The following is a 26,656-nucleotide window of genomic DNA, read 5'->3' on the forward strand; positions in this document are numbered from 1 at the left end:
TAACCTTTTTGCAAGTCCACCATATATGAAAGTAAGTAGCATCAGCACAATCACATCTCCAGCATTTAGGTTGTAAGTTCGGATACATAGAAGCCAATTTTTTTAGGATCTGAATGCCATCTATAAAACATCTTATAAAACTTTTCTCTCAAATTTTGGGCTCGGGTGAATTTTACATTTCTTACCCAAATCTTTTCCCATGTATCCAACATTATTGGTTCTTCAAAATTTTGAAGAAGAGGGGCAAAAGTGGAAGGCGGTGTGACATGGTGGATTTCAAACCATCCACAGTTGAGGGCTGTTGTTCAATGGTTAGCCAATCCATGGGGAGGTTCAAAAATGCTGATTAAAAAGCCCCCCCCCTTTTTTTTTCCTTGAGATTCGGGGCTGAACCTTCCTCCGATTCCTTGCATCTCCCCTGCCTCTGTCTTGCATCACCTGTTCTCCACCCCCCCTGGGAAAATGCCTTTTTTTCCCCTCCCCTTGCAAACTGCTCGTCCTCCCATTCTTACAAATCGCTTGGTCAAAGGCAGCCAGATGGGTATCTTGACACCTTCCGCGACTCCTGGTGCAGCCCAGAGGAGGGGATTTTGGGGGGGCTTGGCTACTACGAAGGACGGAAGAACCGAAGAACACCAGGTGGTGGTAAGTCCTCGAAAGTGGGTGGATCACAGCCCCTGTCCTTCCCTATCGCCCCGCCGCTGTGAGTTGGTGATCTAAATGAGATGCTGGGTGCTGTTGACACAGAAGATGCCACCCACCCACCCCCAGGGGCTTACCTCCCTTTCCAAGCTGTGCACAATTTCTGCAGGATGAGCCCAACCAAAGCAAAATTTAACCTGATGCTCAAATCTTAACCCTGCGCTCCCATCTCTTGCCTTCGTTCATGTGATGAGGTACACAAGGCAATTCCGCCCACCTGCCATCCTCAGAAAGGTGGCACGGCATGAGCCTGCCAGCTCTTTTGAAAAGGGGCACCCCTGAAGACCCACCCCCTCTGCGCCTTTAGTGGTGGTGGTGCAGAAATTGTGAGTGGGAAACCTTGCAGGAATGCCAAAAGTTCTGGAAAGCCCAATTCTTGGTCTCGCTTGCAGGTGGCTCTCCGTATTCGCCCCGTCAATGAAACGGAGTTGGAGGAAGGCGCATCGGTCGTTGGCCACAGAGTGGGGGAGCAGGTGAGAGGGCGAGGGAGGGACGATAGATGTGGACTCTGGGTTCCATGTAAAATGTAAAAAGCTCGAGAAACTGGATCCAAAAATTATATATTTTATTTATATTCCGTGTTCATCTCATTCTGAAAAGCAACTTGGAGCTTGTTTAGGCACCAGAGTTGCAAATATATTTATCTAATCTAAAGCCATGGAGTTTCCTCCACTCCCCACCAACCCCCAAACTCTACCACTTTAAGAAGTGCGGACTTTAACTCCCAGAATTCCGCAGGCAGCATCATGGCTGGGGAATTCTGGGAGTGGAAGCCCATAGCAATAGCAATAGCAGTTAGACTTATATACCGCTTCATAGGGCTTTCAGCCCTCTCTAAGCGGTTTACAGAGTCGGCATATCGCCCCCACAATCTGGGTCCTCATTCTACCCACCTCGGAAGGATGGAAGGCTGAGTCAACCCTGAGCCGGTGAGATTTGAACCGCCGAACTGCAGAACTAGCAGTCAGCTGAAGTGGCCTGCAGTACTGCACCCTAACCACTGCGCCACCTCGGCTCTTAAAATCTCTTAATACCTCTTAAAATCTGGAAAATTTGGGAGGGGGGGGCAGAAACCAGTTTTGAAGAGTGCTGCCTTTTCTTGTATGCCCGGGACTTCTAAAGCCCTTACAGCGTTTTTTTACCCTCCCTCCTTTTACCAAAAAATGAAAATAAATCAACACCAAAGGTCCAGTTCTTAGAGAGAAGGGGGGGGGGGGGAGTGATGCTTGGCTGCAATTTATTGCTTTATTTGGAAGTAAACTCTCCGATCCACAGGAAAATATTTACAAGCTGGAATAGCAGACGGTTATCCTCCTGCCAAACACATTCTCAAAAAGGGAGGTGGAGTGAATAAGAATAAGAAGAAGCAGTATAGAGTCTGGCCTTCTATTTTCCCTTACAACTGCAGCGATGTGGCTTCTTTCGCACAAGGTCCTCATCCCAAATGGCCAAACATGTTTAATTTAAACTCTTAATTCCGAGGGAGACGAAAACATCAAAGGGGTTGCAGCTCTAAACAGCCCGAATCAGTTCGTTGTTGCATGTAAAACCTGATGGCCATCAGACAGCCAAAGAAATTTACAAAACGTGCAGTCATATATTAGCATCCTCGGAAAATCAAATAAAATCCAATCCAATCCAATCCAAAAAATTGGATTTTGCTATGAGCTATGAGTATAATCAGAAGCTGGACTGTGGTGAGACAAGACATAATAATTCCAACTCTGTTAATTGGATAAACATCGTATTGTAATTTTCAGTAGGTTTATTGTCCAAATTTGGCATTTATGCCCCCATATGTTCAGCAGTAATTTTATTCTAGGGGTTTTTTTAAAGGGCAAATGATACATAATCTATATTGCAAGCTCTTTCTTTAATTGTATGCTTTTATCTGCAAAGCTGCCAAGGTTTTGTTGGGAAATTGCCTTGACGTAACTTCAGTTCTGGGATGTGGTGGTTCAGTGGCTAAGACGCTGAGCTTGTCGATCAGAAAGGTTGGCAGTTCAGCGGTTCGAATCCCTAGCGCCGCGTAATGGAGGGAGCTCCTGTGACTTGTCCCAGCTTCTGCCAACTTAGCAGTTCGAAAGCACGTAAAAAATGCAAGTAGAAAAATAGGAACCACCTTTGGTGGGAAGGGAACAGCGTTCCATGCACCTTTGGCGTTTAGTCATGCCGGCCACATGACCACGGAGAAGTCTTCGGACAGCACTGGCTCTTTGGCTTTGAAATGGAGATGAGCAGCGCCCCCTAGAGTTGGGAACGACTAGCACATATGTGCGAGGGGAACCTTTACCTTTACCTAACTGTTCAGTGCCCCCATTGGGTGTGTTTCAATGGAGAAGAATAAACCCAGGTTGTGCTTTCCCAGCTGGCTGGGGAATTCTGGGAATTGAGGTCTACCCATCTTAAAGGTTGAAAAACACATCTCTAAATTCTCCATCCGGGAAAGTGTCATTACCAGTGGTTGAGTTTGGATGATCTCCTGGAACTCTTCCCAGTTCTTATGGAGTTTGGTGCTGGCATCCTGGCTCTCAACAACCAAATCTCCTTCTCTGAAATAGATGGTGGTCTTGATGGACCCAACAGAAGATCCGGAGGATATTTTGCGTGCCAACCGGTCGAGGGAGAAAACGTTCATTTTTGACATGGTTTTTGGCCCCCAAGCAACCCAGGTGAGGAAGTCCTTCTTGGCTGAGTAACTTGGAAGTTGCTAATCTCACCAGTTTCCTCCTCCTCCTCCGCCTCCTCCTCCTCCTCCTCCTCCTCCTCCCAAATCTTATTTCTTGCTAGCTTTAACTGCATTGCTTAGTCATTTTAGGAAGATGTCCTATCATCCAACCAACATGGATGTTGTCCTACTCTATCTTGAAGGCATCTCATGATTAGGTGAAACTCCTGCAGATATTTCCTACACGAGCACCCAAGAGAGAATTCACATTTTGTTGGACAGGTGTAAATCTCAAGATATTTTATCTGAACAGGAGGTGAAGTTGAAAAGATAGGGGAAGTTCACATTGGTTGAATCAGTGTCTCTCAACTTTGGCAACTTTCAGATGAGTAGACTGACTGGAGGAGAATCCTTGGATTTGAAGTCCAGGTATCTAAGAGTTGCCAAGGTTGAGTAACACTGCTCTACGCAGAACCTGAAAACAAGATTGAACACAACTCAGTCCTTAAACAAAAGGGTTCGGTTGAGATCTGCCTATGTGGGACTGATTGGGGTAGATTGCAGGGGTGACAGCGAAATATAGTTTTATCATATTTTATAGCTTAAATTATTGTATTGTATTCCAGTTTCATTTTAGACTGTATTGTTGCAGAAAATGACAGGCGTTAAGACTTCTCAGGATACAGGAAAAGTCTATTTGGCAGCCAGGTTCAGAAAGCGAGCCCATGGCTTAGCATTGCAAGTTCTGAACAACCTTCATTATCAAAGCACACGTTTCTTATACATTCTCAAAAGCATTGCAACACGGAAACACTTAACACATTTCTTAGTGGTTCCCTTGAGGAGAAAGCCTTATAAGGAGATGGGGGGTCTTACGTCTCCTTTTGTTTATGGAGTACGTGTCATTAACGAACTTTAATTGAACCTTGGACTTTTGACATAGATTTTGACATCTTGTGGTTAGGCACTGGCTTCCTGTTTCTTTTGCAAGTTCCAACTCTTGTCTATGCGGCTTTTAATATAGAAGTAAAGGGGCTCTAAGAGGCTGTCCAGCCTGACCTAGTAGGTTTCACACTTCATGTCCAAATCTCACTTTACGTCTGCTTTAGTATTATATTCCAATTCCATTTTAAATTGTATTTTATTTTAAATTGTGTTTTATCAAATTCCATTTTAAATTGCTTTTATCAAATTTTAGTAATAATGTGCTTCTGGGACTTTGCACTTTTGATATGGCCCAAGGGCTAAACGATAAAGACTCAGTGTCAATGTTAAAGAAGAGGCTTCCGATTCTCCCACCTCCCTTTTAATCTTCCTGGTGTAAGCTGGCTCTCCCTTTCTTCTTGTATTCATCCTGTGCCTCTGCTCTAAGTCTCTGGGGATGAAATTATTGCCACGGTGAAGTTTAAAAGTTGGAAGTCTCCTGAGGGATGAAGTCATGTTTACTGGGGAACGCTAGGTTGCTCTTGAAAAATTTCCAGCATGAGTTCATCTTAGGAGCTCTGGAAGCTGATTCTGCTGGGGCCAATTCAACAAGTTCGTGTCTCCTTTGGAGTTTCCATGGAAGAAAGAAAATTATTTTAAAAAGCCCCACCGTCATCATTTGGTTATTCAAACAAAGTAGAAGGTATTAACAATTAAAAATAGAAAAGAAAAGTATCCCTCCTTCAAATAAGATGATGCAAAAACAACCTCTTACTTATCAGCCTTTCTTTAATGGGACCGTTCGGAGTTATACTTTTGAGAATTGCTAGGCATATTGTCTGCTCGGATAAAGGTGTAAAAATATATATTGGGAGGGAGGGAAGGAAGGAAAAGGAGGGGGAATAAATGAGTGGGAGAAGGAGTGGGAGGGAGAGGAAGGAAGGAAGAGGAGGGAAGAAATAGGGGGAAGATAGGGGAAGGGAGAGGAAGGGAAGAAGGAAGGAAGGAAGAGTGGGGGAAGAAAGGAATGGGAGGGAGAGGAAGGAAGGGAGGTGGGGGAAGGAAGGAAGAGGAGGGAAGAAATAGGGGAATGATATGAGGGGGAGGGAGAGGAAGGGAAGAAGGAAGGAAGGGAGAGTGGGGGAAGAAAGGAATGGGAGGGAGAGGAAGGGAGGGAGGTGGGGGAAGGAAGGAAGAGGGGGGAGAAATAGGGGAAAGATAGGAGGGGGAGGGAGAGGAAGGGAAGAAGGAAGGAAGGGAGAGTGGGGGAAGAAAGGAATGGGAGGGAGAGGAAGAAAGGGAGGTGTGGGAAGGAAGAGGGGGAAGAAATAGGGGAAAGATATGAGGGGGAGGGAGAGAAAGGGAAGAAGGAAGGAAGAGTGGGGGAAGAAAGGAATGGGAGGGAGAGGAAGGAAGGGAGATGGGGGAAAGAAGGAAGAGGGGGAAGAAATAGGGGAAAGATATGAGGGGGAGGGAGAGGAAGGGAAGAAGGAAGGAAGAGTGGGGGAAGAAAGGAATGGGAGGGAGAGGAAGGAAGGGAGATGGGGGAAGGAAGGAAGAGGGGGAAGAAATGAGTGGGAGGGAGAGAAAATAAGGGAGGGAGGAGGGAAGGAAGGACAGAAAGAAAGAAGGAAAGCAAAAAGGAAGGAAGGAAAGAAGGAAAGGAAAGCAAGGAGAAAGGAAGGAAGGAGGAGGAAGAGGAGAGTTTCCATTTCCCTTTCTCATGATTAAAAGACTGCCTTTTTCTGCTTCGTTGATGTTGGAGTTTCGTTAAGAGTCTTTTGCAGTACAAAATCTTTTCACACTCCCGAAGGGCGTGAAGGAGGGCTCCAGAGGTGCTAAGGAAATGTGCTAAGAAACAGAAGTCACTCTGTGGCTTCTCGTACCCGGAGAGGCAAAAAAACCAAACTCTCCTGAGCCATGGAAGTGTCAAAATATTTGATCATGGAAAAGTCCGACCAAGAGGCAAGGAATCTTGGGCAGCTAAGACAAAGGAGGTGTTCATAGCACGACATGCTCCCGGCTGCATAGCAAGACCACGTCATGGGTGGCTTCATGCTGCAGGAACATGGGTGGAAGCTACAGCTGTCAAGCAGATCTCCAGTCACTTCGGCATCAAAACATACCAACTCTTAAAAAAAAACAACCTGCAGTTGAGCTGGAATGAAAGTTCCTTTATCCTTACCCAGAATGGCTGAGGATCAGGACGTTGGTTCACTCCGGTTCATCCCGGTTTGGCCAAACTGGTCGTGGTTTGCCAGCCTGGGTCGCCAGAACCAGTTCTCCAGTCGGCGCAGCATGGTTTTCCCCCACCCCCCATTTTTTTAATGTTCTGCACATGTCCAGACCTATTTATACCGTAACTGCGCACGCACATGGAGCAAAATTGTGTTACTCTCAGTAACGCCGACAGCAACCGATCCCTGCTGAGGATGATGGGCTTGTCCCTTAATGTAACTGCTTTGCAGCCATCACAAGTTACGGCCGTCATTGCCAAGTTCAATTACGGTCCTAACTTGAGGACAATACGAATAAGAAGCCTCAGTGCTATGTGGCTTTGAACTCAAACCGTAGCATAATAAAGTCATCCTGGTGCTGTAGACCTGTAGCCTTGAGATGTTTAAAGGTGGATGAATTGAAGTGGAGTTCAAAGCCCCCAACCCCTGATTGTCTCCTCTGATTCTTGCTAGGAGGAGGTGTATTTGTCGACTACGAAAAGCCTCATAGAAGGAGTCATCTCGGGATACAACGCTACGATTTTTGCTTATGGACCCACCGGTAAATAGCACTGTCTTTTTGTTAAGGTTGGTGGAATGAGAGAAAGAGAGATGGAGTGAGATTCTCCCTTTTATGCATTCCACCCCAAACTTACCAGGGAACTGGAACTGAGGATATCCATTTATCTTCCTTCCTTCCTTCCTTCCTTCCTTCCTTCCTTCCTTCCTTCCTTCTCCTCTTTCCTTCCTTCCATTGTTTCTTTCTCTATTTATCTATCATCTCTCTCTCTCATGTATCATCTACATACCTCCTATCTTCCTTCCTTCTCTTCTTTCCTTCCTTCGTTTCTTTATTTATCCATCCATCTATTATCACCTCTCTCTCATGTATCATCTACATACCTACTATCATCTTCCTTCCTTTTCTTCTTTCCTTTGTTTCTTTCTCTATCCCTCTATCATCTCTCTCTCTCTCATGTATCATCTACATACCTACTATCATCCTCCTTCCTTCCTTCCTTCCTTCTCCTCTTTCCTTCTTCCTTCCATTGTTTCTTTCTCTATTTATTTATCTATCTATCATCTCTCTCTCATTTATCATTTACATACCTACTATCATCTTCCTTCTCTTCTCTTCTTTCCTTCTTTCCTTCCTTCCTTTGTTTCTTTATTTATCCATGCATCTATTATCATCTCTCTCTCATGTATCATCTACATACTTACTATCATCTTCCTTCCTTTTCTTCTTTCCTTTCTTTCTTTCTTTCTTTCTTTATCCATCCATCTATTATCATCTCTCGCTCATGTATCATCCACATACCTACTATCATCTTCCTTCCTTCCTTCCTTCCTTCCTTCCTTCCTTCCTTCCTTCTCCTCTTTCCTTCTTTCCTTTCTTTATTTCTCTATTTATCCCTCTATCTATCATCTCTCTCTCTCTCATCTCTTATCTACATACCTATTATCATCCTCCTTCCTTCCTCTCTTCCTTCTTTCTTCCCTTCTCTCAGGAGCTGGAAAAACCCACACTATGCTGGGGACGGATTCAGAACCTGGAATATACATCCGTACCCTCCACGATCTCTTTCAAGCCATTGAGGCCACAGGAGATGGCCAGGATTATTTGGTTTGCATGTCCTACCTGGAGGTGAGGTCACCACATTTAGAGGATTGCAGGTTAAAGCAAGAAGCAGAGACATAGCTTGGAGCATCCAACGGGGTGGTAGGAAGGAAATCAAACCAGGCATCCCCAAATCTTTCCACCACCCCCTCTCCACAAAAGGGAAACATCTGTCCCTCTAAGAAAGAAGCCCCATCCTTCAGTGCTCTACTCACTTTGCAAGAGAATGACCCAGTTGGATCTTGGGGGGGGGGGGGAGGATGGAATCTGGAAGCAACTGATGGGAAAGATCTAACAAAAGAAGACTCCAAGGCTTGAGATTCCTCAAAGTTCCATTTTATTAGAGATGTCATCTTGGCACATCTGGGAAAACCCAAATCTGAAAGTTTCTTCATGTAGAAGAATGAATGCCAAGACTTAGTAAGCACTTTTGGACAAGATGGGCAAAGAGGCAGCTTAGCATCCTCATTTCTCCCCTTTTCCTTTCAGGTTTATAATGAAATGATCCGTGATCTCCTGAACCCATCCACGGGCTACCTTGAGCTGAGAGAAGATTCCAAAGGGTGCATCCAGATTGCGGGAATAACGGAAGTCTCCACGACAAATGCCCAGGACGTAAGTATCGCCAACTTCTCGGTGGGAAGGGATGGAGGCAGTACGCAGGCCTGTTGCAAGAAAGGTCTCCATCCAGCTGATCCACAGAGTCCAAGGAAGCGTTGGAAGCCAGATGTTGAAAGAAGTCCCCACCCTTCGGGGTCAAAGGGAGCTCTAATTAAAACCTGCAACAAACATTCAAGGATCTATGGAGGTTCTCATTCCTCTAGGTCATGGTTGTCCCAAAGGTGCTTTTTACAGGAGGCAACTGGACTTCCTGGTTTTTCTTTGAAGACATTTCGCTTCTCATCTAAGAAGTTTCTTCCAAACTTCTTGAACTTCAAGGTCTATGGAGGTTCTCAGTCATCCAGGTTGTGGTTGTCCCAAAGTTCTTTTTCAGAAGGCAACTAGATTTCCTTGTTTTTTCTTTTGAAGACGTTTTGCTTCTCATCCAAGAAGCTTCTTCAAAACTTCTTCTTCAAGGTCTATGGAGGTTCTCAGTCATCCAGGTCATGGTTGTCCCAAAGGTTCTTTTTTCAAGAGGCAACTGAACTTCCTGGTTTTTCTTTGAAGACATTTCGCTTCTCATCCAAGAAATTTCTTCAGCTCTTCAAAGAAAGAAAAAAAACAGAAAGTCCAGTTGCCTCTTAAAAAAGCACCTTTGGGACAACCATCACCTGGATGACTGAGAATCTCCATAGACATTTAGAAGAGAGCCAAAGAAGCTTCTTGGATGAGAAGTGAAACGTCTTCAAAGAAAAACCAGAAAGTCCAGGTGCCTCTTGAAAAAAAAATGAAGCACTTTTGGGACATTCCAGGATATCGTTTTTTCTAAGTTCTGAGGAATCAGAGTTCAGGATCAGCTTAACTGGGTGTCCTACGAATGCCAGTGAGTTCAATCTCGCCCTGCCCTTGTAGACATCCAGATGTGTGTTTGTGTTTGAAAGATTATGCAGTTGTTGACCAAAGGCAACAAGGAACGTACTCAGGAGCCCACAGCTGCCAACAAGACCTCATCACGGTCCCATGCTGTCCTCCAGGTGTCGGTGAAGCAGACCAACCGAGTGAACGGGATCGGCGAGGAAGTGCGTGTTGGGAGGCTCTTCATGGTTGACCTGGCTGGATCAGAAAGGGCTGCTCAGGTGAGGTCAACCATGCTTCAATTCTCTACCCAATGATGCTATCTAGCACTGATAGCATAATCTAGTTTGGTCATCAAAGACCCCACAGTTCTCCTCTTCCTCCTCCACTCTGCAAACCCCTCCCTTCTAGCACTAATGATGTTTAGTTGGGTCATGAAACATCTGCAAGAAAACCACCAAGCTCAGAGAACACCAAGGACCCATAGTCTTTTTTCTTCTCTCCTCTTCCTCCTCTACTCTACAAACCGCTCTCCCTTCTAGCACTGATGATATCATCTAGTTGGGTCATGAAAAGTCTGCAAGAAAACCACCAAATCAGAGAGCACTAAAGACCTCACAGTTCAACCCTCAGCTACAAAGATTCTCTGCTATTAGTTTCCACCTCTTAGTGGCCATTGCTTAAAACAGACCTCTCCAAATTTGCAAATGTTGTCTGAGCTTGGTGGTTTTCTTGCAGATGTTTTGATCCCAAGCTTGGTAATTCAGGAATAAGGGATCTGTTTGCATGTTGAAGAATCAACCGTTCGGTCAATAGGGATCTACTTAGAACAGGGTTTCCTACTTCTAGTTAAAATTCGCCGTGCTAACTCATTCTTGTGTGTTTATTTTTCCTTCCAGCTGCTAACGTCTTCTTTCCTTCTCCACAGACACAGAATCAGGGCAAGAGGAGGAAGGAAGGGGCCCACATCAACCGGTCCCTCCTTGCTCTGGGGAACTGCATCAATGCGCTGAGCGAAAAGGGGGGCAGCCGAACTCAATACATCAATTTCCGAGACAGCAAACTGACCCGTTTATTGAAGGTAACAAATTATATGTGAAGGATTACCTCTATTCACGGGTGGATCGGACTGCCAGAATACCCCCAATCAGCTGTTCCAGGCTGCAAGGATTGACACAGACCATGTGTTCTACACTTAGGCAAGAAAAACAAAAATGCACAGGTACAGTATAGGTGGTACCTTGCTCAATAGTGGCAACTGTGAGAGGGATCTTGGAATCCTAGTGGACAACCATTTAAATAGGAGCCCGCCGTGTGTAGCAGCTGCCAAAAAAGCCAACACAGTTCTAGGCTGCATCAACAGAGGGAGAGAATCAAGATCATGTGAAGTGTTAATACCACTTTATAAGACCTTGGTAAGGCCACATTTGGAATCCTGCATTCAGTTTTGGCCGCCACGATGGAGAAAAGATTTGGAGACCATAGAAAGAGTACAGAGAAGAGCAACAAGAATGATGAGGAGACTGTAGGCTAAAACATATGAAGAACGGTTGCAGGAACTGGGCATGTTTAGTTTAATGAAAAGAAGGACCAGGGGAGACATGATAGCAGTCTTCCAATATCTCAGGGGTTGCCCCAAAGAAGAGGGAGTCAAGCTATTCTCCAAGGCACCTGAGTGTAGAACAAGAAGCAATGGGTGAAAACTAATCAAGGAGAGAAGCAACTTAGAACTGAGGAGAAATTTCCTGACAGTTAGAACAATTTAATGGAACAGAAGTTGCCTCCAGAAGTTGTGAATGCCCCAACACTGGAAGTCTTTAAGAAGATGTTGGATAGCCATTTGTCTGAAATGGTACAGGGTTTCCTGCCTAGCCAGGGGGTTGGACTAGAAGTCCTCCAAGGTCCCTTCCAATTCTGCTATTGTATTGTATCACTGCCTCCACGCCTCATGTTTTTGGCCTCTGGTGGGGGGTGGGGCTACATTTGGTGTATAAGACGCACCCAAATTTTCACCCTCTTTTTTGGGGGGGAAAGGTGCATCTTATACTCTGAAAAATATGGTATATTGGAGGTGGTGACCTTTTGAGAGCTGCATGCCATGAAATTTCACTTTAATGTTTGCCGCTTAGCGCACATTCAACGTGACATTATTATTTAGTCTATCCCGGGCTCATGTGATTCCGCTTTGCCACCTTCCGACGGATAAAGTCAATAGGGAATCTGGATCCATTTAAGAACCACATTTTTAATTTAACAACTGCAACAATTTGTTTAACGACTCCGGCAAGGAAAGTCGTAAAACAGGACAAGATGGACTTCACAGCCGTCTCGCTTAGCAACTTTGGGGCTCTCAATTGTGGTCGTAAGTCAAGGGCCTTCCATACCACCGTACAACTACCTTCAAAGGCACTTTTTTTGAGAGTTTACTTTTGTTGGCTCCGAGAGCCAGAGATGCTCACAAGAATCTTTTCTCTTAATGTAGAACCCAGATGACACATTATTAAATGAAAAAGGGGGGAAAGAGGGGGAAAACAGAAAAGAAAGTATTAAGATATATGTTCAAGAATGAGACATAGATGAAAAACAGTTGGGACATGATGGTGAAGAAAAGGGAAATGGGAAATGATAAATATAAAATTATAAGCAGGCTCGAGGGAATACCATCCCGGAAAATACACCAGTTGAGAGAGGAAAAGAGATAACAACAAGAACAGAAAAGGAAAGGAAGAGAGGAGGAGAGAGGGAAGGAAGAAAGAGGAAAGGAGAGGAATTTAATTTAATTTAATTTAATTTAATGAAGGCCGGAAGGGATAGAAAGAGAAGGAGAGAAGATAGGAAGGGGGAGAGGAAGAGAGGAGTAGGGGAAGGGGAAGGGAAGAAGGAAAGGGAAAGGAGAGGAGGAAGAAAGTAGAGAAGGGACGGAGGGAGAAAAAGAAAAGAAAATTAGGGTGGTGATGATACAAAATAGGTGTATGGGATGGTGAGCAAAGCAACCCAAAATATTTTATATTTATATTTTAACTTTTTATATGGAAAAATAAATGGGTAAAGGTGACAAATAAGAATAATAACTATGTCAATGTATACCTGTAATTGTATGTAAGAGGCCAAAAAATATGGACATTGAAAGTCACAAATTTAGCCGAGATGGCTAAAATATCTGCATATCTTAAGGACCACTCAAACGAGAGATATAAACGAGACTGGAAAAAATGGATCGATTATATACAAAATAAATATGGGACTAAGAAATTCCAGATAGCTTATGATTAAGATCAGGAATGATATAAATTGTTTAAAGTTAGCCTAGCAAGGAGGAGCTAAGCTCAATGTAAAGATGTTATCAATTTTCTATTCTTTTTTCCAATATATTTTAGACTGTTTTTCTTAAAGATTTATACCGTGTATGGGTTCTGGGAAGTCGGGGGAGGGAAGGCTGGGGGGGGGGTTGGGGGGGAGGGGGGGAGGGAGGGATGCATATTAGGCTTGACGAGGGGTGTTAAATTTTAATGTAATATGATTGCACATGTATACTGTTTTCTCTTATTTTTTCTTTAAAACTAAGATATGTTAAGTATATTGATATGGAAGCATAAATACCGTCAACGTAGAATGGAGTTTGCTCAGAAGCTGAAATACACCAATAAGAGGAAGAGTGGGACACAGAGGAGAGAAGAAAGATAGGAAGAGAGGGATAGGAGAGAGGGTAAGGGGGGAAGATGAGGAGGATAAGGAGGAGTGGAATGCAGAGAGAGGAGAAGGAGAAAGGAAGGGGAAGTAGAGTAGAAAAGGATGATGGAGGGAAGACAGGATGTAGAAGAGTGGGAAACAGAGGAGAGAAGAAAGATGGGAAGAGAGGGATAGGAGAGAGGGTAAGGGGGGAAGATGAGGAGAATAAGGAGGAGTGGAATGCAGAGAGAGGAGAAGGAGAAAGGAAGGGGAAGTAGAGTAGGAAAGGATGATGGAGGGAAGAAAGGAGGTAGGAGAGAGGTAGAAGAAAGAGGTGTATGGAGAGCAGAAGAGCTAATAATGGGTTGTTATCTTTCTGGGCGTTGATGACAAGAGGAACTGATGCAATTACTACTTAATACAATATGATATTGGCTACGTAATAGTATACATGTCATTATATGTTATGAAAATGGAAAATAAAGTATTTTTCAGGAAGAGGCCAAAAAATAAAAAAAATGTTTTAAAATAAAGAATCTTCTCTCTTTAGGATTCCTTAGGTGGCAACAGCAAGACAGTAATGATTGCTCACATCAGCCCAGCCAGCAGCTGCTTCGAAGAATCTCGGACAACGTTGATGTATGCCTATCGAGCCAAGAACATCAAAACGAGGGTCAGAGAGAGAGAGAGGTTCAACCACCTAAATGGTGGTGGCCAGTGCAGAAATTCAATTCATAAATGAAAAACGAAATGAATAAACAATGGGCAGGAGAGCTGGCAGCTGACGTTCCAAAATTAGCCATCTTTCACAGAATAGCAGAGTTGGAAGGCACCTTGGAGGTCTTCTAGTCCAACCCCCTGCTCAGGCAGGAAACCCTCCACCATTTGAGACAAATGGCTGCCCACTCTAATAGCGATAACTGAGAATGATGACATTGTTCTGACTGAGGCTTCCCAAGAGCATGAAGAAAACTCCTGGTCCTCTTTTATTAATTTGCTGTGAATTCTGCTCACTCACATCCAGCAAAGTCTTTCGAGGGAGGATTTACAGTCACAGACCTTATCTGGCTGTGAGGCAGACGGAAAGCTGGAGCCTGTTCCCAGTGTGCGCATGCGCAGAGTTGCCAGATGAAGGGAACAGCTAAAGAACAGGGGTTGACTTGGGAGTGAGGTCACAGGTGGATGGTGAATGGCCCCTCCCAGGGGAAATAAAAGAGGAGCAAAAGGGGAGTGGAGTTTGCAGGAGACAATTAGTTCATTCCTGCATTCTTGCCAAGTATTGCGGCGTCTGAAAGATCTCGGCCTGGCACTTCTCCAAGCCTGATAAAGGTCGGTAATTGTGAACTATCTTGGAAGACTGCGGGAGAGGAAAGACTTTGATGGAGAAGAATTCACTGTCAATTGAATAAAAGGGGTTTATCAGGACGAGAACTCGGCTTCATGCTGCTGGGGAAGCTTAGTTTCTTGTTCTTCTCCTGCATATCAATTAGTATTCTTGGGATTCCCTGACCAGATGTTTCTGCCTCAACAGGTCAAGCGTAATCTTCTCAACGTCTCTTACCACATTGCTCAGTACACCAGCATCATTTCAAACCTCCGGCGCGAGATCGAATGCTTGAAGGCCAAGGTTGAAAACCAGGAGAAACATCTCCTGAGCTCTGGGGCCAAAGATGGACAAGCTCAAGGTGAGATTTTGGCCTCTTCTGAGGCACTAAATCATCATGTGGTTTTCTTAAAAGAGTTTCTATATTCCTGATATATCAGTCAGAAGGATGTTGCTCGGCAAGACATGGAAAAGGGCCGGAAGGAAGATCAAAGGAACTCATCTTTGCAAAATTACAACTTTTTTGAAAAAAAAAATGCTTAATGTGCATGATATTGTTATGGTTAGTTGCAAAGTTGTGTCCGACCCATCACGACCCCTCCAGGCCTTCCTCTCCTCTACCATCCTCTGGAGTCCATTTAAGCTCATGCCTGCTGCTTCAGTGACTCCATCCAGCCACCTCCTTCTCTGTCGCCCCCTTCTTCTGCCTTCAATCTTTTTCCAGTGAGACCTTCCTTCTCATTAGGTGGCCAAAGTATTTCAGTTTCACCTTCAGGACCTGGCCTTCTAAAGAGCAGTCAGGGTTGATCTCCTCTTGGATTGACCCTTTTGATTGATAGAACAATGTTTTCTAATCTTGGTAGTTTTAAGATAGGCGGACTTCAACTCCCAGAATTCTGGCTGGCTGGGGAATTCTGGGAATTGAAGTACACCCATTTTAAAGTTGCCCAGATTGAGAAACACTGTTCTAGAAGCAAAAAAAAAAGTTCAAAAGAAAATTGTGAAGCCGCGGCGTAGAAAGGTCTCACTTCTTCTCATCCTTAGGGGAGATTCCTCTGGACTTGGAGGAGGATGGCCATCGGTTGCAAAAATTACGGAAACAACTGGTAGGGGCCTTCAAGGAGCAGATGGATATGCGACGCAGCTTAATGGAGCTGGAAAATACCAACATGGAACTCCACGTAGATACCTCCAGGCACCTACTCATGATTGCAGAGTGAGCCAAAGGATGGGGGGAGGGGGGGAGGTTGCAACTCATCTTTACTTTGTTAAGAGACAGCAGAATTAGAGTGGAAATACCCAGCGAAGCAGATTTCACCTGGGGTTCCCAGTTCACGGGATACACCCGAGCAGAAAAATTAAGACAAGCAGTAGGGAATTGGAGATCAAAGCAATGGTACTTTAGGCCTATCCCAGTTGAACAAAGACCTCGTAGGAAAAATCAACAATGATTGCAAAGTTTCCTTTCAGAAAACTGGTCACTCCGAACTGGAGAATAGACACGTATTGCAAATATGGGGATTGAAGTAAACTCAAGGGTACCCAAATGGAGGACTGGTGTAGACCTCCAAGTCCAGAGTCCTAAGTGGGGTTCTTTCCCCCCCCACCATGGTATTTTCCCATTTATTTTACCAGGAAACGTGGATAAGGCAGTTGGGAAATGTCAGTGCCCTCCTAAGCATTCCGACACGCTCCGAATCCGTTGGTGACATCCATTTTGCTGTACAAGCTCATGGAGTCCTAACCCTAAGTGTGTTTACCCCCCAATTACTTCCTCCCTCCCTCCTTTTTTTCCTTCCAGGTGGGAACGAGAGAGATTTCGTCAAGGTGCCAATACACACAATCTAAGTGAAAAGGATGACGAGGAGGCTGACCAGGAAGATTTCCTGGAACCTGTTGAGATCACAATTGCCAAGGAAGAGATCAACACACTGGTGATAGAGCAGCAGAAAACGGCTGCTTTAAAGGTAACAGTAGGAAGGAATTTTCTCAGCAGGGTCAAAATTGTTCTGCTAAGTGCAGTCAGTGTGCTTCCCCGTGGACAACGATAACACCTTAAACCAGTGTTTCTCAACCTTGGCAACTTGAAGATGTCCGGACTTCAACTCCCAGAATTCCCCAGCCAGCATTCGCTGGCTGGGGAATTCTGGGAGTTGAATTCCGGACATCTTCAAGTTGCCAAGGTTGAGAAACACTGCCTTAAACCATAAAATATGGGGAGAATTTTTCATCATATGGGGAAAAAATGCAGTACTTATTTATTGACATATCTAATAAGTTAATATGTTATTATTTAAGGAATAAATGTCTGTTGACTTTCAAAATGGGTTAGTTGGGGTTTGCTGAGAATACAGTGGAATGTTTACGTCTTGTCTTGAACATTGTTATGTTGTGGACATAAATTCCAAGTCTTCGTTCTTTGGGGTAAACGCAGGGAGTGATATTTCAGCAAATAGAAAGAGGACTATAACTATAAGGACTATATCCCAAACTATAACTTTCCGAAAGCTTTGCAATGTATTGCTTTTATCAAATTGCACGGCTGGATTTTACAATGCTACTGTCAGTCTCCAAAACCCATGGAATTGAAGGTTGTTTCTTTATTACGAGCATCGTGGCCGCTATTTTGACTTGATGCGGCCACGTCAAACGAATTGAGCCACTTTCAAAGCCATGGTGGCGCAGTGGTTAGGGTGCAGTACTGCAGGCCACTTCAGCTGACTGTTATCTGCAGTTCGGCAGTTCAAATCTCACCGGCTCAAGGTTGACTCAGCCTTCCATCCTTCCGAGGTGGGTGAAATGAGGAGCCAGACTGTGGGGGCGATATGCTGACTCTGTAAATCGCTTAGAGAGGGCTGAAAGCCTTATGAAGCGGTATATAAGTCAAACTGCTATTGCTATAGTAAGATCTCGCCTTTCACTTTAGTATTCAATAACTTCTTAATAATTTAGACCTTTCTTCAGAAATGGATAATTTTGTCCCAACTTCCAGTGGAAGGAAAACCAGAGATTCCCATGTTCTCTTTTCCTAATTTAGGCTGACCTGGAGCAAAAGTTGGCGAATGCCAAGAAGAAAGTTTCCCAGATGGAGAAGTTGCTCCCGGAACAAACCACCAGCGAGGACCAACGGGATGTCCTGAGCCTCTTGTGCAAGACCCATGAGCTGGAAGTTGGGAAGACCGAACTTCAAGCCAACACTTTGTACAAGGACAACCTTCTCTGCCAGAAGGACTTCATCATCCAGCACCACCAACAGTACCGGCATCTCTGTGAAGAGCTTATTCAACAGCAGTGGTCCCTGATCAAAGGTAGGTCTGGAGGACCTCAACTGATATCTCAAGAGCTTTCTCTGATCATGCTTTTCTCTAGCTTCCAGCCATACTGGACTGAGAACATCTGATATGGCTCTTCAAAGGGGATTTTACTGCTACATCCCTACCCTTACCTTCGTTGGTTTTTCTGGGAATTTGGCTAGCTCTTTGGGGCCATCAACTCTGGAAGCTTTCTGTCTGTTCTGTAGACCACAATATTCCAGTCCCGGGACCTCTTGAAAAACTATACCGCCTGTATTTCCATGAGTTACAGGAAGGAACTCTGCATCATCTGATGGTGCTTCACTCACTGATGTCCAATGCGTGGCAGGTAAGATAGAATTCTCCCTTATAAATATAAATCTTATAAATTTGTGTTTGGATCCTGTTATGAAGCTATAAATAATTTGGATTAGAATGAGAGGTGATGTGACATAAATAGCAAACAATTGTTTTCTTTTTTTTTCTGCCTTTTTCTAATTATGTTAATGCATACTTTGGTGATTATCAACTAGAAATTCTAATTTGGATTAGAAATGGCAAACAATTGTTTTTTTTCCCCTCTGTCTCCTAACTACAAAAACAAAATGGAATGTTAATGCATACTTTGGTGATTATCAACTAGGAATGTCAACTTTTATTCTTCTTTTAGATTGTGTTAGATTTTAAATGGTCATTTTGTTAACAGATATTAATAGATTGTTGTTTAGAAATTGTTGTGGAGAGAAGAGGAGAGAAAGATAGTAAATAACCCCTAGTTAACTATAATAATAATAAAGAATATGTTAGGGAGAGGAAATGTTAGATGTCCTATTGACTTTTTTTGTTAGAATATGTTATAAAGATATAAAGATATGGCAGATTGATTGAGACTGGGGGAAGGGAAAAAAATGCCAGCAGATGGCTGTGTTTTTGAAATCTTAATTAAATGAAAATGGTGGTATGGTGATAGTAAAATATATAAATTTTTAACATATACAATTTAAACTGAATGGAATATATGTGATTGTGGAAGGAATGCACGAAATGTACTTGTGACCAATGGATACGCTTTCTACAAGATGTAATGAAAGATGATTTTTTTTCTTTTTGTGTTTTTTCTGTAATAAAACTAATAATTTTTTTCCCAAAAATAATAATAATAAAAGAACGAAAAAATAAAAATAAAAAAAAGATAGAATTCTCCCCTCTTCCCCTAAATGGGGATTCCCTAGAGAGGGAGACTAAGGAAAGTTGCTTATTATTGTTGTTGTTATTATTTATTAATTACATTTAAATGAAATGAGGACGGTGCGATATGGAAATAACACTAGGCAATGCCAACTTTGCATGAGATACATCTATCAGCTGATACACGAAGCTTTCATTTTTTCAAAATTAATTTTTGGTTTTGTGGATTAGTTCCATTCCGGGCAGATTCCGAGACAAGATCGCAACAGAGAGGAGAATCCAGACGGATCCACCGATCACAAGAAAGCTTTCCTTCCAGGGCCCAAATTTGAACTGCCTCCAATATTTGTGGATTCAGACAGGTACCGATGGCTTTTAGCCAAAAGAGGAAAGCATTTTTTTTTCTAAAGCAAACATCAAAGGCAGAAACACTTTGATGAGACTCATCAAACTGGAGAGTGTAGAAGAAATGGCAGAACCTGGGGGTGGAGTCAAACAAGGAATCAGCCTAGCATTGTTACGTAGCCACAAATAGACGCAGCCCAACAATTCTTGAATCCCTGTGACCCTTTCCTAGCACCAAAACAGCGCTAAGCATTAGTTGAATAGATTCCTGTGCATAGGCAGGATTAGCAATAAATCAGTTTAATTGGAGCTTCATGTATGATCCTGGTCTTTTGCACCTGACAAGAGATGGACCCAATTCGTTAAAGGGAATATGGTGGAATTTCTTTGTAACTCATGGTCCTTGTTATCCTCTATTTTTGCAGGGCTTCAATGATTTTTTTTCTGTGTCTTGCTGCCCTCATTAAATAATCCTAATTTCCCATTTGATTTGTGCTGGGCTTACTCAACAGGGCCTATAATCCAAAGGCTAGATTCTCCTTCCCCATACGGATCTGCTAACGCATCTGCCAATGCTTTATGTTGGTGTGTTTCATCTTGCAATTTTCTTAGTGACAGTTACCGGTCATCTTCTAAAAACACCCCAGCAAAAAGGAAGGTGACTCGTGAATCGAACCACACTCCTACGCTGTATCACCTGTTAACACCTGTCCACCAGGTAAGTCCATCAAAAGCCCTTTTTTTGCTTTTTCTGTTTTGCGTTTCTTTCATCTTGTCTGTTGTGGCCTGCCAGCAAACAGCGGAGCTGGCAGCGGAATCAGACAGTGAGGAGGGTTGGGGAGGAAGATGGGCCACTCCTGGAGTCTGGGGAAGGCTCTGACGAGGGCTCTGTGTTGGAGGCAGAGAGGGGGCCAGAGCCGTATGCCAGTTATCAGCTGCCTTCAAAGTCAGACATCAGTGAGGCAGAGGAACAGCTGGAGCCTGTTCCCAGTGTGCGCATACGCAGAGTCGCCAGATGAAGGGAACCGCTAAAGAACAGGGGTCGGCTTGGGAGGAAGGCCGCAGGTGGACGGTGAATGGCCCCTCCCAGAGGAGCAAAAGGGGAGGGGGCTTTTGCAGAAAACAATTTGTTTGGTCGGTCGTAAGATTCATTTCAGGAGTGTGAAGATCTGTCCCTGAATCTCAGAGACTCTCTGCCCAGTCTTTCCTTGCACAGCACCTCATTTGGAAACTATTATATGGCAGCTTTCCAAGCTAGATAAGGTCTGTGGTCATAACTGGTTTTGTGATTTTAAACTGCCTTTTTTTTCTTGTTTTTTCTTTCTCTTTTTTTTCCTTATTTTTTGTAAGCCGCCCGGAGTCCTTCGGGATTGGGCGGCATATAAATTTTGATAATAAATAAATAATAAAATAAAATAAAATAATAAAGTAAAATAAAATAAAATAAAATAAAATAAAATAAAGAAATAAAATAAAATAAAATAAAATAAAATAAAATAAAATAAAATAAAATAATAAAATAAAATAAAATAAAATAAAATAATAAAATAATAAAATAAAATAAATAAAATAATAAAATAAAATAAAATAAAATAAAATAATAAATTCAATAAATTCAATAAAAGGGGTTTTGTTGGGACCAGGAATCTGCTTTGTACTTTTTGGGGAAGCCTAGGTCACATTATCAAAGAAGAGATATATATGGGAATGATAATATCTTCATTGGGCGCTCTCTGTCAGAGATAAGATTTTGGGGAGCTGGTAGATGCCATTGTTTATATAGCAGGGATCTCCAAAACCTAGACTTCTGGGAGTTGAAGTCCACAAGGCTCACAGTTGCCTGGTTTAGGGCAAGGCCAAATCTTTCAGAAGAGGTATGTGGGTAGAGAACAGGCAAAAAGTCAAGATTCAGAGCAAGGAAAGAAAGATCAGAAGACTACCAGCTGATGGAGGACAAATGGATCCTTCAACTATTTCAATACAAAAAGGAAAAGCTCAGAAAAGCATTTTGGGGGACTTCGTAGCTTAATTCTTAGCGGACAAAATTGCTCGGTTTCGGTCGGACTTGGACTCCACCCCTGCAGTTCCAGCCGAGGCGCAAGGGGACCAAGTAGAACAGCTCTGGGTTGAGTTTCAGGACGTTACCCCCGGGGATGTGGACAAGGCCATGAGAGCTGTAAGTACCTCCACCTGCGTCCTGGATCCGTGTCCCTCATGGCTGGTTACTAACTGCAGTGAGGTGACACGAGGCTGGATCCAGGCGGTTGTAACCGCCTCCCTTCGGGAGGGGAACTTCCCCGCCACACTGAAAGCGGCGGTGGTGAGACCCCTCCTGAAGAAACCATCCTTGGATCCAGCTGTTCTTAATAGCTATCGTCCAGTCTCCAACCTTCCATTTCTGGGGAAGGTTGTTGAGAAGGTGGTGGCCTTCCAGCTCCAACGGTCCTTGGAGGAAGCAAACTACCTAGACCCCTTCCAGTCAGGCTTCAGGCCCGGTTACAGCACAGAAACCGCTTTGGTCGCATTGATGGATGATCTCTGGAGAGCCAGAGATGAAGGACGTTCCTCCATCCTGGTCCTCCTTGACCTCTCAGCGGCTTTCGATACCATCGACCATGGTATCCTTCTGCGACGACTGCGGGAGGTGGGAGTGGGAGGCACCGTGCTACGGTGGTTCTCCTCCTACCTCTCGGACAGGTCGCAGTCGGTGTTAGTGGGGGGGCAGAGATCGTCCCCTAGGCCCCTAAATTATGGGGTGCCTCAGGGCTCGGTCTTATCCCCCCTACTATTCAACATCTACATGAAACCGCTGGGAGAGATCATCCGCAGGCACGGGATTAGATACCATCAATATGCGGACGATACTCAATTGTATCTGTCCGCCCCGTGCCAACTCAATGAAGCGGTGGACGTGATGTGCCGGGGCCTTGAGGCCGTCATGGACTGGATGAGGGTTAACAAGCTTGTGCTCAACCCAGAAAAGACCGAGTGGCTGTTGTGTTTCCCTCCCAAAGATTTGGCTACTGTTCCACCACTCAGGCTGGGGGGTCAAATTTTATACCCCTCAGAGAGGGTTCGCAACTTGGGAGTCCTCCTGGATCCACAGCTGTCATTTGACCACCACTTAACGGCTGTGACCAGGGGGGCGTTCGCCCAGGTTCGCCTGGTGCGCCAGTTGCGACCCTACCTGAATCGGGAGGCTCTCACAACAGTCACTCGGGCCCTTGTGACCTCTAGGCTGGAATACTGCAATGTGCTCTACATGGGGCTGCCCTTGAAGAGCATCCGGCGACTTCAGCTAGTGCAGAATGCAGCCGCGCGAGTGATTGCGGGTGCACCCCGATTCACCCGCATTACACCTATCCTCCGCGAGCTGCGCTGGCTACCTGTTGATCTCCGGATGCGCTTCAAGGTGCTATTAATCACCCATAAAGCCCTACATGGCAGTGGATCTGGATACTTGAGAGACCGCCTTCTGCCAATTACATCCCTGCGACCGATAAGATCCCATAGATTAGGCCTCCTCCGCATTCCATCGGCCAGCCAGTGTCGGCTGGCAACTACAAGGAGGAGGGCCTTCTCAGCAGTAGCCCCGACCCTTTGGAACGAGCTCCCCGTGGAGATTCGCACCCTCTCCACCGTCCAGGCCTTCCGCATAGCCTTGAAGAACTGGCTCGCCCGTCAGGCCTGGGGATAGGATAGTTGCCCCTCCCGAATGATGAATGTATGCTGTTTGCTATTTTATTACATGTTGTCCTACTGTCTGTATTCCCCCCCTTCCCAGTTTTTGTGTGAGCCGCCCTGAGTCCCCTCAGGGAAAAGGGCGGCCTACAAATTCTAATAAAATTCTAAATTCTAAATTCTAAAATTAAGGAACCGGGCATCCAATGCCATTTCGTCTCCCTTCTGTGATTTCACTTTTTGTTATGGTAGAGTCAGCCTTGCAAAAAATGAGGTCAGCGCCAAGAAAGGCTGGTCAACTTCTCACACCGCAGCCAGAGAAACAGAGGAGTTGAAGCAGAGTCTTCACCCAGGAGAGAAGATTCCTTAAACCAAAAAAAAAAAAGCAATTTGAAGAAGATAATGGCTTGCAGGGGAATCTGGTGGCACGTCTAGGGAAAACTGGTTTAATATCAAGGAAAGTCACCAATGACATCCTTGGTCAATCATCAACTAGCTTTGCAGAGTAGCTAACTTTTGAATGGGACGATGTGCAAATATTGTAAACACTTTGGTTTCTAGAAGATGACTTCAGGCATCCCTTCATCAAAGGTCGCCTCCAAGCTACCTTCTCCATCTTCCCAAGATTCCAGTCGGAAAAATTCCAGGGCAGACTCCCTCAGTGGCCTCTTGACTCTGAAAACGTTGAAGGAGATGGTTGACAGCACCAAGCAGATCGCTTTGATTGCCGCCCACCGCCGATTCCAAGTCCAGGAGAAAGGCTTCGGGAGGAAGGTCTCCTCCGCTCAGTATTTTGGGGAGGAGAAGATGGAATCTCATCAGCCCAGTTTCACTCCAGAACATCGCTCCAAAGGCGCGGCCACCGTCAATGGCCTTGGAGGGATGTTCCAGAGGAAAGTTTGGGCACACCACCAAGTTCAGAATGAAGGAGACAAGGAGCCATCTTGGGACGGGAAAACAGAGAAGAAGGGACCTCTTGAACCGACCTCCTCCAGGGTAAGATTACGAAGAACGGGCATAGCATAGATCTAGAAGTCAGATGAAGTTATGGTGGCTACACTATCGGGTGAATCTCCCCGTGGAGATTCGAACCCTCACCACCCTCCAGGCCTTCTGCAAAGCCCTTAAAACCTGGCTGTTCCGACAGGCCTGGGGCTAAAGAGCTTTTGCCCCCCCCCTTCGAATGGTATGGTTGTTGTGTGCTTTTAAATTGTGTATTGTTCTGTTCGTCTTTTTTATCCCTTGTCTGTACCCCCTTCCCTGACTTGGATTGTGAGCCGCCCTGAGTCCCCTTCGGGGAAAAGGGAGGCATATAAATGCAATAAATTCAATTCAATACATCAGATAAGGACCACAGTTACATCACAGTCAGGAGGGATAGCTCCCAGTGAAAGTGCTGTCACTAATCCTTACCTTAATGATCCCATCTGGATCCATAACTTTTTTTTTTAAATCCCCTTACAGATTTTGCAGATGAAACACTGGTCCCCCTCCAATCAGGACAGCAATGGCCCAGGAAACCAGATGCCACCAGCCAAATCCCCAGATGGTTCGATAGGAAATCTGTCCCACATCTTTCCAGTTCCCGCAAAACTCAAGTTTCCCGTTGGACAGCAAACAGGTAGAACGTGACCTAATGGGAGATTTTGGGCTTGTTTGCAGATATCTAGGACAAGGGTGAAGAACCCATGACCCTACCTTTGTAGGACACAATGTTATCCTTGACCAATCACCATGCTAGCTGGAATTAATAGACCTTGGAGACCAACGAAGCTTAGGAGATGTAGAGAGATGTAGATTTCTTAACTCTTGGGCTGTAATACTCTAGGTCTCAGGAATTTGGCCCAGATGAGGTTGAAGGGAGGATCTCTGAGTGTTTTTCCCTGCTAATGGTTATGCTGGCTGGGAATTCTGGGAGTTGTAGTTCTCACCCACCTTGAGAGGATCTGGAGGAAAAGTTGAGCAAAGAGAACTAAGGAGTTGGTCACATCACTGCAACTTCTGGTCTACCGCAGAATGAGACCCATGTCTCCATCCACATCTTCCTTTCTCCTCCTTCTTCCCCACGGAAGAAGAAAACCCACCACAGGTCCTGATTGTAAACTACGTGGGACCTAGTACTGTCCAGCAGAGTAACTCCAACCAACCGCGAGGCCAAGTTCTCCAAAAACATGTCAAAGGTCAGTCTGGGACTTTTGAAGGCCAATGAATGGAGCTATCTATACTCTTACCGTCCTTGTTCAGGTTAAGGTGGAAAGCCACTACAGAACAGGCTGGGTGGTGTGTGATGTCCGGTTGGGGGGTAGCCTAGTGTGTAAAAATCCAGAGTTTCAAGCTGACAAAAAAAACAGTTGATGTCACAAATTCCCAACTTGTGAGCCTGGACATGACAAATTCCCAACTTGTGAGTCTAAACATCACAAATTCCCAATTGTGAGTCTGGACGTCACAAATTCCCAACTTGTGAGTCTGGACGTCACAAATTACCAACTTGTGAGTCTGGACGTCACAAATTCCCAACTTGTGAGACTAGACGTCACAAATTCCCAACTTGTGAGTCTGGACGTCACAAATTCCCAACTTGTGAGTCTGGACGTCACAAATTCCCAACTTGTGAGACTAGACGTCACAAATTCCCAACTTGTGAGTCTAAACATCACAAATTCCCAATTGTGAGTCTGGACGTCACAAATTCCCAACTTGTGAGTCTGGACGTCACAAATTCCCAACTTGTGAGACTAGACGTCACAAATTCCCAACTTGTGAGTCTGGACGTCACAAATTCCCAACTTGTGAGTCTGGACGTCACAAATTCCCAACTTGTGAGTCTAAACATCACAAATTCCCAATTGTGAGTCTGGACGTCACAAATTCCCAACTTGTGAGTCTGGACATCACAAATTCCCAACTTAGCAATAGCAATAGCAATAGCAGTTAGACTTATATACCGCTTCATAGGGCTTTCAGCCCTCTCTAAGCGGTTTACAGAGTCAGCATATCGCCCCCACAGTCTGGGTCCTCATTTCACCCACCTCGGAAGGATGGAAGGCTGAGTCAACCTTGAGCCGGTGAGATTAGAACCACTGAACTGCAGATAGCAGTCAGCTGAAGTGGCCTGCAGTACTGCACCCTAACCACTGCGTCACCTCGGCTCCTCGACTCGTCACAAATTCCCAACTTGTGAGTCTGAGGACTGGTGTGATGACTCTGGAACCTTCTGTTTCCCACAGCAGCATTCTGGAAAGACGTATAAGGAAAAGGAATGGGGAGGAAAAAGGGGTGAAAATATAGATCGAAGTCTTAAAAGATGCCATCTTTTTTTATGACGGAGAGGGAAGACAATCGGGGTCTCTTAATGGGATTTCTGGCAGGAGATAGCGTCCTTTGCAGCGCTGGTCTTCCTTCCCGCTGCTGGTGGACCCACAGAAGAAGTTCCCCCCCGCCCCCCGTGGCATTTATCACACCCGCCATCTGGCTTGTTTTTCTCACTCAGGGCCCGTTGAGAGCATGGGTGGATATCGGAAGCAGCCGCCCGTGACTCACTCCAAGAAGGCAGGAAAGCCGAAATAA

The 26,656-nt window shown here is 44.7% G+C and overlaps 1 protein-coding gene across 1 annotated transcript; it reads left to right on the forward strand.

Moving 5' to 3' along the window:
* The first annotated feature begins 891 nt into the window (after window positions 1–891).
* On the forward strand, window positions 892–26,656 carry LOC116517816 (kinesin-like protein KIF19). The gene is made up of 19 exons (XM_032230992.1): window positions 892–896; window positions 1,010–1,175; window positions 3,264–3,374; window positions 6,985–7,072; window positions 8,022–8,158; window positions 8,621–8,746; window positions 9,673–9,867; window positions 10,515–10,667; window positions 13,806–13,928; window positions 14,787–14,940; window positions 15,624–15,795; window positions 16,381–16,546; window positions 17,617–17,887; window positions 18,100–18,221; window positions 19,292–19,422; window positions 20,018–20,123; window positions 23,648–24,082; window positions 24,551–24,707; window positions 26,580–26,656. The coding sequence occupies exons 1-19, from the start codon at window positions 892–894 to the stop codon at window positions 26,654–26,656; spliced, it is 2,895 nt and encodes a 964-aa protein (XP_032086883.1).

This window comes from Thamnophis elegans, chromosome 14 (genome assembly GCF_009769535.1).
Source record: "Thamnophis elegans isolate rThaEle1 chromosome 14, rThaEle1.pri, whole genome shotgun sequence".
Lineage (NCBI taxonomy): Eukaryota > Metazoa > Chordata > Lepidosauria > Squamata > Colubridae > Thamnophis > Thamnophis elegans.